General features: G+C 29.0%; 1 protein-coding gene across 1 annotated transcript in view; it reads left to right on the forward strand.

Annotated features, from left to right (window-relative positions):
• Galphai (G protein alpha i subunit) overlaps positions 1-17,551 on the forward strand; it is a 47,249-nt gene that overhangs the window by 16,392 nt on the left and 13,306 nt on the right. The window contains exons 2-4 of the mRNA XM_043049642.3: positions 14,815-14,857; positions 16,683-16,824; positions 17,226-17,383. Of these exons, the coding sequence (XP_042905576.1) occupies positions 14,815-14,857; positions 16,683-16,824; positions 17,226-17,383 (343 nt within the window). The remainder of the gene's footprint in view (positions 1-14,814; positions 14,858-16,682; positions 16,825-17,225; positions 17,384-17,551) is intronic.

Consider the following 17,551-nt stretch of genomic DNA (forward strand, 5'->3'; position numbering starts at 1 on the left):
TATAATTTAAAAAGTAATATTACTGATATATTTGCTATAAATCACATAACAGTATTTATTAAAAGAAATGTAATATTAATGTATATTCTCAGTAGTTTTAATTTGCTAAACCAGGTAGTTTTTCAAGTAATAATTGTCTCTTATGTGAACTGAGGAAAAATATAATTTCCAGCTTTATTTTTTCAATTAGTAATTTTTTTTTCCACTAAATGTTAAGTATCAATGTAATCGTTTTTATAATAATAGATTAGTACACAATTGTATGTCAACACATTATTTATTACCTTAAACTGTCTGGAATTTGTTATTAAAGGGTTGCGCTTGCGTAAAATTTACTATCGTCGAAATTCAGCTTTTTTGCGTTTTGGCTAATCTCATCCCTGATGACAGACACTATAAATAAAAATTAATAAACAATAGTAATAATTAAAAAACACCGTTGCGTTGCGTTAACATGTGTTTTTTAAATGAGTTCTTTATACTGAATAAATTTGTTAAAATTCTTCTGGCTATTTGAAGTACATTTCCTCGGTATACAAGAAAATGTATAAGTAATTAATAGAATTTTAGGGGGAATTAAAATGATTTTTGCTGAACAAAGACAATTTAAATTTTACGTTAAGAGTGGGCCCAAGTTTATTAGAGTTATTAAAAGTAAAACTTCTGTAAAGGAAAATAATAAGAAAAGTCAAGAAAAATAATTTATTTGAATTGCTTTTAATGTCAGTGAGTCATTGTGTGGATTTATGTTTATAGAAGCCTTAGACAAAGAAAACATTGTCAATATTATTTTATGGCATGCCAATTTGTCGCCAATAAAACTCCAAAAGCTGTTGCATTAAATTTGAAGCGAATATCTACTGAAAGATGCGAGAGCTCATCTGGCCATTTCTAAGATAAGCCGAATGAAAAGATTTTTTGTGTTTCCTAAGTGATTTTTTTTTCCCTATCTGTATATGCCTACTGTTAAAAAAAAAGTTTTTTTTTTCCCCGTCTTAAATCCACCACTACAGTTTTATCTGCTAATGATATTATGAAGTGTAGAAATATAATGCTTTAATTGAGGTTGCAGATGAATGCAAACGTAAATAGAAAGCAATTTGGTATGTTGCGACAAGTTAGTCTGCATCCAACACCTTCGTTAAGGCTAAGTGCTTTATAAGTATCAGTTTATGGCTCATATGTGTTTTCTTTCTTTTTTTTAATGGAAATTATATGTGAAACTATATTTACTTAGGGATATACGAGGCCCCACTGGATATCTTACAGGGATCTGTCCAGACATTTTGTGAAAGGTCCTGTTTTTGTAAAATTGTGAAAAAACTACTCATAAGTTGTGAATATAAAATAAGCTTTAAGTCACATTCTTTCAACCAGGGTCCTGCTTTTGTGAATTTATGCAAATAGGGTCCTGTTTTTGCAAAAGAAGTTTTTAAATTGTAAATCGATACAAGATTCTGCTCAACAATTGCTGCTATTAAATTAGAGATGCAACATACAAATAATTTAGCCTATACTGCTCAACACGGAATGTTCATTCCGGACGAATAATGGAAACAAAATCACTCACATTTTTAATCATTTCAATTGACATATTTTAAATAACACAACTTAGTTATGTATCAATAATGTGTTACGCATTAAGTAAACTTAAACAATTCTTGCATTTATAATATTTTAATTAAAAAATTGCCAGAAATTAATTTTTATTTACATAATATTATATCACTTAATTTTGTGAATAAATATAAATTGATCAATTATTTATTTACAAAAAAAATTATGATTTAGTATTAATAAGAATGCGTACACGATGTTTGTAGAAGTAGAATTATTTTCTTGGAATACTATACTTGGAATTTAAACTTATTGAAACTTAGTTTGTCTCGAACAGTCTTCCTTGCCCCCCCCCCGGGAAGGGTTTATTCCATTAACAAAACAATAATGAAGATAAACAAATTTGTGAAGGGTCCGTTTAAACCTTGGCCAAAGGATACTGTGACTACTCTTTGTTCGCCAAGGTTTAAACACTCCCCTGGCTCATAGCAGAAAAAGTTGAATTTTCCTTTGAATCATTGTTGGAGAAAAAGAAAAATTTATTAAAACATGCTATTAGTAGCAAGTTATATATATATATATATTTTATGTAAGTTTACGGTAAATTTTGCTTACTTGATCGAAAAAATTTAATTCTACGTCTAATTCTACTCTACCGAAAATAAATTTTTGAATTCGTTTGATGCGTAAAAGTAAAATTTTTCTGGTAGCATATAAAGAAGTTGTACTGAGTTCTCTTTATCTATTCGGCGGTTAACCGTTAAAGAAAGAAATACCTCTTTTAAAAACATGAAAATGAGGATGTGAATTCACTACATGCAAATAAGATTGTTCTTAATACTTATCTATTCTACTTTCAAGCTCTTCTTTAAGTACTTATCAAGTACTATCTGTTCTATTCAAGGGCATGTCTTTAAACCGATTCCCAGCTTTATTAGATAACACGAAATACTTGATAACTTTGCGATTTTCGGCATGCGTATGAAACAATATATGAATGGAAAAATTAAGTTCTATTTAGGTACTTGATATGCTACATTACGATTGATTTATTACAAATATCGAGTCGTATTGGCTCAGGGGATAGAGCGTTCGCTTTCCAATGAGGTGAACCGTATTTGAATACCAGCGATGGCTGGACGATGCGAATTCCGCAACCGGCTCCCACCGACCACAGTGCTGACGTAAAATATCTTCAGTGGTAGACGGATTATGGTTAAGAGACCCCTTGCTGTCAGGTTAACCGTGGGAGATCTTTGTAGTTTCTCCCTCTCCTTGCAACGCAAATGCGGGGTTAGTTCCATCAAAAGGTACCCCATCCCTCAACAAAATACGAGAATATCACCCTTAATATTAGAATTAAAGATTATTACTTGTTCAATTAAAAACAATTATATATATATTTGTAAAGACAGCGCTTTTGATGTTTTAAATGAGTAACATATATGTTTGTTATTATTAAAAGTATCTTGAATAAAGATTATTAAAACTAGAGAGTTTTGTCGCTGAAAAGCCTAAAAAATTCTGCCTCAGGGATGTTATTACATGCTGCAGAAGAACATGTATTGGGATGGCAATGGTAATTTTAACTAAGACTTCCACAACAGCTGTTTTCAAACGAAGCCTTAGTACATATACATACAGCATTAATACATGATTCACGTAGCAAAAAGAAGTCTACATTTCCGGCCCCTAACATCAAGCTTTTAATACCTGACCATCAAAGCACCCTGTCTCTGTTACATAGAGATGATTAATCTAATTGTCATCTGCTTTGTTTAAGTAAAAAAAAAAATTTTTTTTTTGTGAACAACGTTTGAGTTTTTTTTCTCTCTTTTACTTTTTAAGTAAAAATAATCTTCGAAGCATTTTTAATTTTCGTATACATAAAATTTTGTTCGAAAATTCTAAAAAAGCCTTGTTTTTGTTAAGATTTTTATTGGTTTGGTAAAGTTTTCTTCTTCCTATGTTTCTTTTATGTAAAGATGTAATTAAAAGTGTTTGATCTTATTAATGAATTATATGTTTTCATTTAAAAGCTGAGGGGAAGAAAATCAAAAACATTTGTTCTGTTAAATAAAATCTGTAAGAATAATAGTTTGAAGAAGATTTTTGGAATGAAAACTACCAATTATCTATTATATAGTGAATATACCTAAATTTAATTTGCTATCTGTTTAATATATGAAAGATGATAAATGAGTGACATTTTATATACAAGTGTAATTGAGATGTCCCCCCCCCCAATTATCTGAAAGGGAACGGAATATAAACCCAAGTGGATTTCCAAATTCTGGACTTAAACAAGACAAAACAATGATAGTTTTTCTCTCTTTGAATAGCGTTATATATGTAGGATATCTGCACACCTGAAAAATCACGGAAAGTCATGTCATGATTTTAATTTATATGAAAACTACTATAACTATATATATATATATATATATATATATATATATATATATATATATATATATATATATATCATGGATTTAGATCATTGAAAAATCTAATTTTTTTAAAATTAAATTTTTCAATGATCTAAAACCCCCCTCAATTTCACGGTGTTCTGTTCGAAATATCTGAATTTGTAACAAAATCCCCACTCACTGTCATATTTTATTGAAATATAAAATGTTTTTATCCTGTTCTTTAAAAATTATGGTGTTCTTTCAAAAAATGAAAGAAAGAACATCATTTCTAGAATGAATTATCTTTTAAACTTCTGAGATTTTAGAATTTTTTATTTATTTTTTATTTTATCAATTTCAAATCCTATCTGAAGCAAGCCAGTCATTGGCGAATTTTTTTTATTTGGAAATGAGAACAAAAGAATCAGGAGCATTTCTTTCCTTTTAATGTTATTATAATGCTTTTTTTAATTTATTGTTGTGTTTTTGTCAGAGAAGATAGTAACTTTGTTAAGTCATGAATTTGAAAATCTAAAATGGAGCAGATAAGCATTTAACGTAAACAACATATATTTCTGGCCATATATCAGTCAGGAGGCTCCTGGTCTCAAATCTCTATTAAAAGAAAAAATATCTATATTAACTTGTTTGTTCGAAGTACTTATCGTAGATTAATCATTCTTGTTTTGTCTGTAAGATGACTCCTGGGAAAGCCTTTTCTCGCGGAATCACTGTAACCACAATTCACACAACATCTTGTTGGAAGTGGTTTCATGTTAACTTCCGAGGATATATATATATAAAAAGCTATTGTATTAGGTTTTATTTATACATTCCTTAACTCAAATGGTTTATCTTTCTGTCAACATCAGTTAAACGATCTCTTCTGATAAAAATGCATTCTATTCTAAGCTTTCTTTTCGTCATTTTTTTTATATGATCATTTAAAAAAAAAATTCTAAACATAAAAGGATGAATGTATTTCTACGAAAAGATCTTAAACTTGAAAGAATTCGATTAGTAAACTATGAAGACTTCGCGGCTGTTAGCTAGCTACCCGTAGTGTTTAAAAACGTCGTTTTAAGTTACTAAAATTGGCACAGGGCTGGTATTTTTTCTAGCTACAAGTATTCACGATATAAATATTTTTATTAAAAATTAATATTAACGCGTGGCACAAAGTATTCTTGAGAATACATAAAAAATATTTCTTTAAAGCACTTTTACAGTCACATTATAACATCACATTTCTTTGGATAAAAATTTTTTTGAAAACAAATTTAGGCGAAAGAACGGGATCGTATATTGACGCTTAGGTTAAAGTATTCTTGAGAATACATAAAAAATATTTCTTAAAAGCACTTTTACCGTCACATTATAACATCACATTTCTTTGGATAAAATTTTTTTTGAAAACAAATTTAGGCGAAAGAACGGGATCGTATATTGACGCTTAGGTTAAAGTATTCTTGAGAATACATAAAAAATATTTCTTAAAAGCACTTTTACCGTCACATTATAACATCACATTTCTTTGGATAAAATTTTTTTTGAAAACAAATTTAGGCGAAAGAACGGGATCGTATATTGACGCTTAGGTTAAAGTATTCTTGAGAATACATAAAAAATATTTCTTTAAAGCACTTTTACAGTCACATTATAACATCACATTTCTTTGGATAAAAATTTTTTTGAAAACAAATTTAGGCGAAAGAACGGGATCGTATATTGACGCTTAGGTTAAAGTATTCTTGAGAATACATAAAAAATATTTCTTAAAAGCACTTTTACCGTCACATTATAACATCACATTTCTTTGGATAAAAATTTTTTTGAAAACAAATTTAGGCGAAAGAACGGGATCGTATATTGACGCTTAGGTTAAAGTATTCTTGAGAATACATAAAAAATATTTCTTAAAAGCACTTTTACCGTCACATTATAACATCACATTTCTTTGGATAAAATTTTTTTTGAAAACAAATTTAGGCGAAAGAACGGGATCGTATATTGACGCGTAGGTTAAAGTATTCATGAGAATACATAAATAATATTTCTTAAAAACACTTTTACAGTCACATTATAACATCACATTTCTTAGGATAAAATTTTTTTTGAAAACAAATTTAGGCGAAAGAACGGGATCCTATATTGACGCGTAGGTTAAAGTATTCTTGAGAATACATAAAAAATATTTCTAATGCAACTAGAATGAAAATTATTGTTCTAGAATCATTAAAATTTTTAATTCATTACGAAGTATTAATTAAGATTAATGGTTTTAATAAAAAAAAACTCCTTTAAAGTTTGGCTATTCATCTTTTTAAAGCATCCGTTTATCAATTCACTGAAATTCGGTCTAATAAGAAAACATTAATAATATATTAAAATTACTAACTTACCTAGAGTGTATAATAAAAGCATTCATACTAATAGTAGAAGGATATGCAGTTTTTATAGTATTTAAGTCCTTATAAATCAGGGTTAAAAAAAAATTTTTTTTTTTTCTGAGAGGAGGGGGTGCACAAGGTTTGAGGGCGTATGATCCAGAAATAATACACTACATATTAGTTTGCACAACCTGCGGCCCGCGGTAGCTCCTGAACCTTAAAAATTAAAAACTTTTATATTTTTTTGGCAAAAGAAAATTTGAAATTTTGAATTGCGTAATTAAGTTTTTGAACGCCATAAATTTAAATTAATGTAGTCTTTTCATCCCTTTTATCGGTGGTTATCACTGTGAATTTCCAATGTTTTAAAAATACCAACAATTTTGACATCTCGACAATCCCGAAAAAAATATTGTGTTAAGTATATGATAGGGTGCATTTAGAATTCTTGCTGGGGGCGCTCCTAAGTCTATGTAATGAGACATTTGATTAGGTAGTTCTATAATTAAATTTTCAGCTTGAAAAGGCAGAGAGGAATATATTTTACTGAGAAAAAAATAACCATGCTTCTTTGTTTCATTTTCTATGATTCGTAAAAGTACTAATTTACTTGTTACGAACAACAACTTTCGAGCTTCCAAACAAGAAATCGGAAAAAGAATTATCTTCTAAGAATTTGTTATTTAATAGTACCATCTTTGTTCTATTTTTAAAAGAATGAAATTTAAGCTAATAGAACAACTTTAGTTTTTATTGAAATATTTTTATTTATGTTTTGAAATTTCATGTATGAATGTATTGTGTACTGTTACGGATTGCTTTGTGTCATAATCTTTTTTTATGATTATTTAATTTATTATGAGATGAATAAAGAAAATAAAACAAGTATTTAAAACGTTTTTTCTTTCTCTTTTAATTGTATTGAAACTTTATTTTAAAGATTTTTATTCAAAGCTTGAAGAATTAAAACAGTAAAATTTTCAATTATTTTAATTTGTTTTCCTAATTTCAATTAGATTTAATAAGAATTAAATTTAATTTGTTTTGCTAATTTTTTTTTTTCAAACTGTATTACTATTTTAACTGCTTTTTCTTCTTATTTTTTTTCTTCTTTCAGAAATATTTTTATTGAAAGATTTTTTGTTTTCAATGTTGACTATTTATCCACTGTCGTGAAAAATTTATTTTTTCCGCACGAGATACTTCTTTCTTTATTTTATGCCTATTTTATAGACTTGCACTCGAATAGATGTCAATCAAAAGTATCAAATAATAATAATCTATATATATAAAAGAAAGTCGTGTTAGTTACTTCACTTATAACTCAAGAACGGCTGAACCGATTTAGCTGAAAATTGGCAGGGAGGTAGTTTAGAGCCAGGAGAAGGACATAGGATACTTTTTATCCCGTGCGATAAACCGTTCCAGCGATATCAGTGAAAGTCGAAATGGAATTTTCTGATTGGTTAAAAGCTAGCCATTGTTTTAAATTTTGCTATAAACGATTCAATTTTCAAATATCTTGAAGATAACAACAGTGATATTTTCTATCTTATAACTCTATTCATTTAGAAAAGTAAATTAAAGTAAATTGCATATACTTTAATTTTTAATTCGCGCTTTTCTTTATGTCAGGTGAGCACAAGCAAGTAAAATCAACGAGAATAGATTTCTTAATTGTTGGTCGTATCACGGATTCAGTACTGTGAAAACTGTTTAATAAATATAAAGACAAAAGCAAATTTCATTCAAATTGCACGTTTTCAGAAATATTTATATTTAGTACGTAATTTTAGGTTAGCAAAATTAAATATACTTTTCGAAGATTTCAGTGCTGTGACAGTTGTCATTTGAAAACTATTAGTTTGTTTGTTTATTTATGCAAAGTTTTCGAATTCATCCATTTTATTTCTTTCATTTATAAAATTGATTTTTGTTTTAAATCTTATAATTTTCATATTTCTTATTCATCTCATTTTTATTGCTCTTTTTATTATTTAAAATATGTATGTGATATTTCGATTTAGCAAATTTGCGACCACTGCCAACTTTTACATTTCTTTTTCGTTGTCAGAAAGAATATTTGCAAAAATATGCCGCCTAAGCAAATCGCTCTTAGTCGGTCGACATCTCAAGCGCGCAAAAAGAGAACTACCCGTGTTTCAGAAACATCGGAGCAACGGGAAAAAGACTTGAAACTAATCGAGAACAGAATGCTTTTGCCCGTTCCTTAGAAACGTCTGAGCAACAGGAAAGAAGACTGTCAACAAATCAACTACGAACTACACAAGCCCGTTCGTCGGAAACATCAGAGCAACGGGAAGCAAGAATGAAAACCGACCGAGAACGCATTTCGCTATTCAGACGCTGCCAATACTCTGATTTGAATTTCAGTGCATTTCACTATGATCCGACAACAAACTATAGTCTTCCCCCAAGTGTCATCATCGGAGAAATATATCAATTATGTATGTTTTGTAATGCTCTCAAATTTAAAAATGAAACAGCTGAAATTTGCTGTTCTAGAAGCATACAGAAACTACAAGATTTTACGTCGCCTGCCGAGACATTATCAACCTTCGTATCAGGTCAAACAAACCAATCGAAACATTTTTTGGCGCATATACGCCGGTACAATTCGTGTTTCTAAATGACTTTATTCGGTGCTACACGTATCCTGAACGAGAATTACATCCCAACATTCAAAGTGCAAGGCCAAATTTATCATCGTGCAAGGATCACTTCTTTCAATGCCTAACGCAGATCATAAATTTCTACAAATTTATTTCATGGATAACACAAATGATCAAGTCAATCAACGTTGTCAGGTAAACAATGGCACTAAACGAAAAATTGTTACCGTATTACAAAAATTTTTCGATCAACATAATCAGTTAATTAGGCTGTTCACAATTGCCCTAGACTAAATGTCATCCGATATTTACAAAGTTGTTATTAGAGCTGAAAAAACACCTGTAGGCCACCACAAAGAAAAATACAATGCGCCAACATTGGATGAAGTGGCTATTGTTATAGTTGGCGAAGAATTTACCTCCCGCGATACAGTTCTTCATCGCAGAAATCGTGACGTTCAAAGAGTTCTCAGAAACGTATCGATCATATGATGCATTGCAATATCCTATTTTATTTTGGTGAGGAGAGGAGGGATATTATTTTAACATAAAATTAAGAAGTCCGCAAACAGGCGAGAAAACCAATAAGAAAGCAAGTGCAATAAGTTTTTATGCATATAGATTAATGATTGCCAAAACGCTGATAATCATACTTTAAAATGTCGACAATTAGTTCATCAATACATTGTCGATATGTATGCGAAAATTGAAACTGAACGCCTACTGTATATTAAATTAAATCAAACCAAATTACGTTCAGAAGAATGCATTCATTTACGGGATGCAATAATTAATGATGGTAACGTTAATCCTAATGATGTGGGGAAAATGATTATATTGCCGACTACATTTGTAGGGAGAAAAACTTGGACTCCCTGCAAATGCAGTATTCATACATGTCTGAGTATTCATACATGTGCCTTGGACTCCAAGGCACATGTATGAATACTCACAGGATGCAATGACATATGTTCTCGCATATGGGCTCCTAGATTTATTTATTACATTTACGTGCAATTCTGCTTGGGTTGAAATTAGAGATATTTTGTTACCAGGACAATCATCATCGGATCGTCATGATATTACAGCACGTGTGTTCAAACAAAAATGATAATCTTTACTTGATTTCATTGTGAAGCGTCATGTTTTTAGAGAGACACGGTGTTGGGTGTACTCTATTGAATGGCAAAAACGAGGATTGCCTCAGACACACATTCTAATTTGGCTTATTGAAAAAAAACCACCTTCTAAAACTGATCAGATATCAGCAGAAATTCTTGATGTCACCATAGATCCAGTCTTATTTCAGATCATTGTCCAAAATATGTTTCATGCTCCGTGTGCATCACCATACATGTCTGTTTGAAAATGCACTAATGATATCCTAGAGAATTAACTGCTTTTTTTCACCATTAAATAAAATTTGCATTTCAAATCATAATCGCAAATGTCATTTACACACTTAAATACAAAATTCAAATTCAAATTGAAAGCGTTGCAACGCACGCAGGGTACAGCTAGTAAATAAATAAAGAGAGATAATGTGTTGCCAAATATAAATTGTGTAATTTTTAGAAAATAATAAAAAATAAAAAAACTTTATAAAGAGCGATAAGAACCATTTCCTATTTGAATTGTTATAAGTTTCACCAACGAGTAAAAAGTTTATATCTGCTTATTGAGTCATACATTCTGTGTTCTTAAGGTTAAACGTTTTTTTTTTTTTTTTTTCTTCCTTCCTTCCAAGTTTAAATGATTGTTCAATTCCTGCTATTAGTTCACACTCTTCCTATATCTTGTTCAAATTTTCAATCGTTTATAAAATACTTTTTATACATCCACTCAAGTACAAATACATTTTTTTAAACTTGTAGTGGATGATGATAATACAGTTTTTTCAAATATTAATTCATTAATTAAATTTAAATTTTTTTTATTTGGGAGAAAAAATTTTTTACTTATTTAATAAAAAGTAACTAAAATAAAAAAAATTTCTTTGTTGATCTAAGTAGGTAATTGTCTATTTTTTATGTTTGCCATGTTAACAAAATGTTTTTACATAAAGCTAATATAAATTGTTTATTTTGGAGCCAGAATGTTCTGTTCTCATAGAAAATAATGAAATATTTTTTAAAGAAATATTTTTAAGAAGAAATAAGCAATGATGAACGCAAATCAATATTGAGGGTCTGGCGAGTGGTGCCTCTTAGCATATTTTTTTTTTTTATAAATGATCTTTTTATAAGGTAACTTTTTTATTATTTATAATAGTTAACTTTGAGCCGTGGTGGTTCAGGGGATAGAGCATTCGCCTTCCAATGTGGTGATCTCGGTTCGAGTCCAGCTATAACTAGTCGATATGAATTCCGCACCCGGCTCGCACCAACCACAGTGCTGACGGAAAATATCCACAGTGGTAGACGGAGTTAGAGTACTTTGCCTTCAGGCTGACCGTGTGAGGTTTTCGTGAGTTACGCAAATGTAGGTTACTTCGAAAATAAAAGTGCAAACTTCTCCCAATATTTGATCCAGGAGTTGCCTTGTCTTCTGGATTAGGTTCAAAATTATAAGGATACGGAGTTGAACATAAGTAGTCTAAAATTCAAAATTGGGTTCGACGACGACGGTTACAAAATGAAATAGAACCAAATGAAAAAATAATAATTTTCCACTTTAATTTACTAATTTAAATTTGTTTTTCTTTAAATAAACATAACAGCTATAACATCAAACTATCTCATTAGTCTCGCCAGTTTTGCCCTCGTTTTTTGCTAGCTACAGGTAGGACTAGGCGATGTAGGAAATTTTATATCGTGATATATCGACGATTAAACATCGCGATATAACATAAATTCGAAAAATTTCTTTTAAGTTAAAACTACACAATCAGAAATTTTAAATTAATCAAAATGTAAATAAAATAAAAATAGTAAATCTTTAACAAAATAAAATGTTAATTTAAAAAAATGCTTCTGTAACATCAATAGCATTGTTTAATTTTTGTGTAAACGAAATATTAAAAATTATAAAAAATAATATTAAAAATTATCAAGCGAATAATATTTATCATAAAAACTAACAAATAACTTTGATAGATAGAGAAATTCTTAAAAAATAAAGAGAAAATGACTAGAAAAACTAACGAAATACACTTACAAAGAACAAAGTTTTTTTTTCCCTTCCAGTAATGGATTGAGTTCAGAACGAAAATTCTCAAGATTTAATTATTTCTCGGACAAGTAACAAGCGTTTTCAAGATAGCGCGAACAGAGGCCTCTTAACACGATTTCATTGTAGGGAAATCGTATTTCTTGCAATTATTTTTATCTTAAAAGTTAATACTTTAAAGTGTTTTAACTATTTCAAAAATAATCAGAACAGTCCTTAGTCATATTTCCCACAATAACTGCGAACTATTTTAATCTTCTTTCCTACCACGATGGTTCTCTTTTTTTTCTTAAGTTCTCGTATAAAAGTCTTTTGTTCGAATCTATGGTTAAAATAATCTTTGGCTAAAAAGATTGTTATTTGAAACTTTGTTGCCATTAAAAGTGACATTAGTTGAGAGCCTTGGATAATAAGTCGAAGGAAATCTGATTCCATTTCCCTTCTTCCCTCCCACTTTTATGTTATTAAATACGAAATTCCGATTGGAACACTATTATTAAGAGGGTGGGTTAAAAAAAAAAAGTTTTTTTAAAATAAAAGATAGATTTTTTTTATAGTCGTAACGTCCCCCTAATTATTTCTCAAAACTTCTACATTTTTGTAAGTTTATTCTTTTTTTTTTTTTTTTTTTTCAATACAAAAAAAAATAATGTTAAGTGAAAAGTTGATAATTTTTTATGATTATCACTTTAATGGAAGTAGATAGTACCATAACTGGTAACTATTAATGATTTCTTTTCCTTTTTTTTTAAAAATAAAAAAAAAATTTAAAAATGTTTATAATTGTAATTGGTATAGTTAATTTGTTTAATTTATGGTATTAATTAATTTGTTTAATTCTGCACTACTGAATTGATTTTTTTTTAAATAGGAAAAATCTTGCGATTTCTCCTTCACTTTGTGCCTATTGTCTATGTTGACTGGTTAAGCTCTTAGTTAATGTGTCTAAAGTATTTAATGAGCAGAGTTATATTTTAACACTAACCTCTAACAGAAATAATTATTTATTTTTTATCTAATTACTGAATCTTTATTAGCTATTTTTATTCAAGTCAAATGTAGTTCAGAATTAGTATTGAATAAAAATTAAAGATGTAAATCAGCATGGAGTAAAACAAGGTCAAAATAAATTATTCCACCTAAAAAGTTGAAAACTTACTAGTATATATAAATTAAAGAATTTCATTGTACAAAGTAACATATCCCCCCTCCCTTTAAATTAATTATTACACACTGTTCTCCCTTTGCGTTTTTAAAAGGGTGGCCCACCTTGGCCCTTTGATCCCAAGAAATACCCCCCTTTGTCTTTTTTTTTTTTTTTTTTGTAAAAATAAACTGCCTTCCTTTAAAAACACTGGATTTTTATTCATATTCCATTAAAAAAAATTAATTAACTGTTTAAATAATAATTACACACTGATAAATAAAATTCTCTGTGTTTATGATTTAATTCTGATTGCTGTTACAAATATTTACTTTGCTAGGATCAGTCTCAACTGGTTGAATTATCTTTTCCCAGGGAGGAAGAAGTATTCATAAATTTTTTTTAATAAATATCTTAAAGAAAAAAAAAAATCACCTTTAAATGTTAATTTACTCATAATTTTTAGTTTACAAAAAAAAAGCTTTCAAGTTGTTAATCAATTAATCATTCTTTGTTAGTTTACTTTAAAAAAAATTTTGCACAGAGATTGTCTTTTGGCATGCCTTTATAATTATTTTTATAAAATAAAATTTTTTCTTTTATTTTGATAATGAGGGAGGGAGAATTACTTTTTTAAATTATGCACATAAAATAGTAAGAGAGTGTAATTCAAGAATTGTTGAGGATAGAATTCTGTTATTACATAATATTACACGATTTGATATATATTGATTTGATATATATTTTTCCGGTGTAAGTTACCCTTTCAAAACTCGAATTGCCCTTTTCAAAGAGAAAGTGCCTTGCAATTTTTTATTCCTAGGGAAGGGTGAACTAAATTTGTATTGCATATCTGTACTCTTTAACAAAAATTGCATATGATTTGTTATACTTTTTTTTCTTTAATTTTTAAGACACGTTGATATTGTTTATATTACACTAAGGAATAATTATTATTTTTTGATATTAAATAAGAATTCTTCATCGAAGCTCCCGAACACCAAGAAAAAAAATTTGTTCTGGGTTGCTACTCCAGGGGAGAAACCTGGAAAATACAGGAAATTTAAAATGAAATTTTCAGTTTTTCCTTACAAACTGGGAAAATACAGGGAATTTTGTTTCTTATTTTCGTTTTTTAAGAAGTGGTGGCCACTCAAAGCCCATTCTATGGGATATTTAAGGATGATATTTCTGCTTTACTAAACAGTTTCATTTACTATAGCATTATTTGCTTTAAGTAGATTAAACTGTTCCTTATTTCTTTAAGTTTTTTATAACTAGCTTAGACAAGAGCACAGTGATTATGTATTTCCCCTTAATAAATTGTGTATAATACGTGCAGGGAAATCACAGGGAATTTTTTTATATCCAGATTTGAGTGCAACACTGTTATTCTATTTGTTCCAAAAAAATTATATACCTCTATCTTATTATTACTGTGGATGAAAAAAATGTGTAATCAATTACATATTTCAGTTATCAATTCAATTAACAAAATATTTTTGTTTTAGGTGCTGGTGAGTCTGGGAAAAGCACTATAGTCAAACAGATGAAGTAAGTAATTAATTTATTATTTCACTACATCATTTGTCGTTATGTTGCTATACATTTAGCTGTCCTGCAAAAGAAAAATCCCTTCAGCCCCCTACTGGTCCATTCTGAGTCCACCCTAACTGTTGATCAAAATGGTACTTGCTATCAACTATCCAAATTACCAACTTAGAAAGCTGAATTTCAGAATGTTAAGAAAAAAAGTCTTTAATAAAAAAATTTCTAACAGCCAACACATTCTGTTTAGTGTGGTAAGTTACACAGGTTGCGTAGCGTTTTTGAAAAGTGCTTAAAGGTGCTTATTTTTTATTAACGTTTTTTAAAAGCCCTTAAGGGTGCTTTTTTTATTCGGGGTTTGTAAAAAGTGCTTAATTTTCTATCGTTTAAAAGAGATTTTTTCTTTGCCGAACATGTGCCGATTGTGGTTCTAAATTACAAAAAATACATGATTTTCTTAATTTTCTCTGCAATATTTATCAGAAACTAGTTATTTTATCATGATTATGTAAAGTTTTTGAAAATGTTTCTAAATTTTATTGATTTTATGTTTATAAATTAAGAACTTTAAACCATAGAAAAAAATAATTTTTATTGCTTTGCAGATCCTAATTATGGTTTTTTTTTTTTTTGTTGGAAGATTAAAAATATTTTTTGAGTGCTTAAAAACTTTAAAAAGTACTTTAAAGGTGCTTAATTTTTGTTGAAACATCTGGCTATGCATCCTGTTACATATAAATAAAGTGCAATGAGTTCTGAAAATAAATCAAACTGCTAATATATTGCTAGTATCAAAAGTATTCTTTAGTTTTTCTTTGGAGCCCATGTGTCTAATGCAGGGTGTGCAAAAACCTTGTCTATGTGGGTTTCTTCATGAAAAAAACCCGATTTCTCCCAGACATAAAAGGGTTTAATTATTTTTTCTAACATATTGTATATTCTAACATATTGCTTTTCTAACATATTGCATATATACAACATATAAGTATAAGATATAGTGTATAAGTCTATACTGAAAAATTATCGCTAGATAATTGCCAAAGGGATAAATAAAAGAAATATTTAGGAGAATAACTATTTCAGTCATTTTTTCTACCTTCTAAATGTTTAATGAACTGCATCATGATGAAGTTACTAGAATGATTATTTATTTTAGTAAAGCATATGTGATTAGTTTTAAATTATAAATATGCATTCCTGAAATGAAATGCATATATCTTTTTGTAGCACATGATGTGTTCATTTGCATTTTTCAGTGTTTGAATTCATTCTGTATCGTTCAATATACAAAACAATATCTTTTGGGGGAAATTTTGGTTTGGGGGTACATAAGAGTCTAACACTCCTGCTTAAACATGCTACTAATTATTATAGTCATTACTCAAAGTTTTCAACTCAGACAGAAAAGCTTACTTTCTCTCAATAAATAGTATTCTTTTGACAACAATATCAGGTTTTGATCATCAAAATGCTTAGGGTTACCTTAAACTGCAATATTTATTGCATTTTTTGCCAAAGCTCCGGAACTATAATTACGGAAATCAAGTATTTTTGTAGTAATTTATAGATTTTTAGTACTAAGTCAATCTAAATTTTCAAAATGTATTTTAGCAATAACGCTTACTATATAAGTTTATTTTGATCATAAAACAGTTACTAAAAAAAAAAAATCATGCTATTTTCCTTGGGCATTTAAAAAACTTTTGTACATTATATTTATATTATTAACAATGATTGGTGATAATAGTTCAGTTTACCTTAACATTATAACACCCCCTCCAAAAAAAAGCTCTTTTAATTTTGTGAAGCAATGTTGTTTTCTCTGTTTCAGAATAATTCATGAATCTGGATATTCCAAAGAAGATTGTTTGCAGTACAGACCTGTTGTCCACAGCAATACTATCCAAAGTTTAATGGCTATTGTGAAGGGTATGGGTCAACTCAAAATTGAATTTGCTGATCCATCGAGGAAAGTAAGCATTCGTTTCTTTGATCTTCACATTGTATCTGGAATTATGGTTTTGGCGAAAGAAAATCTGGGAATGTTACTTTTTTGCCTTAAGAAGCCTGGAAAATGATTTCTTACATTTAGTCAGCAATGCATAATATTTCTTTTTAGATAAATGTATTTAAAGGTTAACTGTACATATGAAATAAAAGCGCAACTATTCGTTACATATCTAGTTATTTATAAATTGGTTGTTTCCATTTTGAATTAAGTTAGTTAGAAGTAGGCATTCATATTATATTTTAATAAATTTTCTGTTAAATATGCAAATAGTTATAGCTTTTTCAAATTATTTATTATGAAGTCTGTCAGTTAGTATTGTGAACTTTGTTTTTTTTTCTTTCTAAATATTTTGTTTTATTGCAGGATGATGCAAGGCAGTTTTTCACAATAGCTGGTGCTTCCCAAGATGGGGAAATAAATTCTGAATTAGCTGCAATAATGAAAAGACTGTGGCAAGATAGGGGCCTGCAGCTGTGCTTTTCACGATCAAGAGAATATCAGTTGAATGATTCAGCGGCCTAGTATGCTTCTAAATTTACTTATTTTAAATGCAAGAAATGTTTTTACTGTGATTGTTATTTATAGAGTTATGTTGTAATTGTGACTCTAGTTACTGAGTTAACTCTATAGAAATAGTATTTTATTGTCATAGACCAGGGATGGCGAACCAATGGCACGTGACACAATAT

The sequence above is a fragment of the Parasteatoda tepidariorum genome, chromosome 9 (genome assembly GCF_982258835.1).
Source record: "Parasteatoda tepidariorum strain Cologne lab strain chromosome 9, Ptep-v5.0, whole genome shotgun sequence".
In the NCBI taxonomy this organism is placed as follows: Eukaryota; Metazoa; Arthropoda; class Arachnida; order Araneae; family Theridiidae; genus Parasteatoda; species Parasteatoda tepidariorum.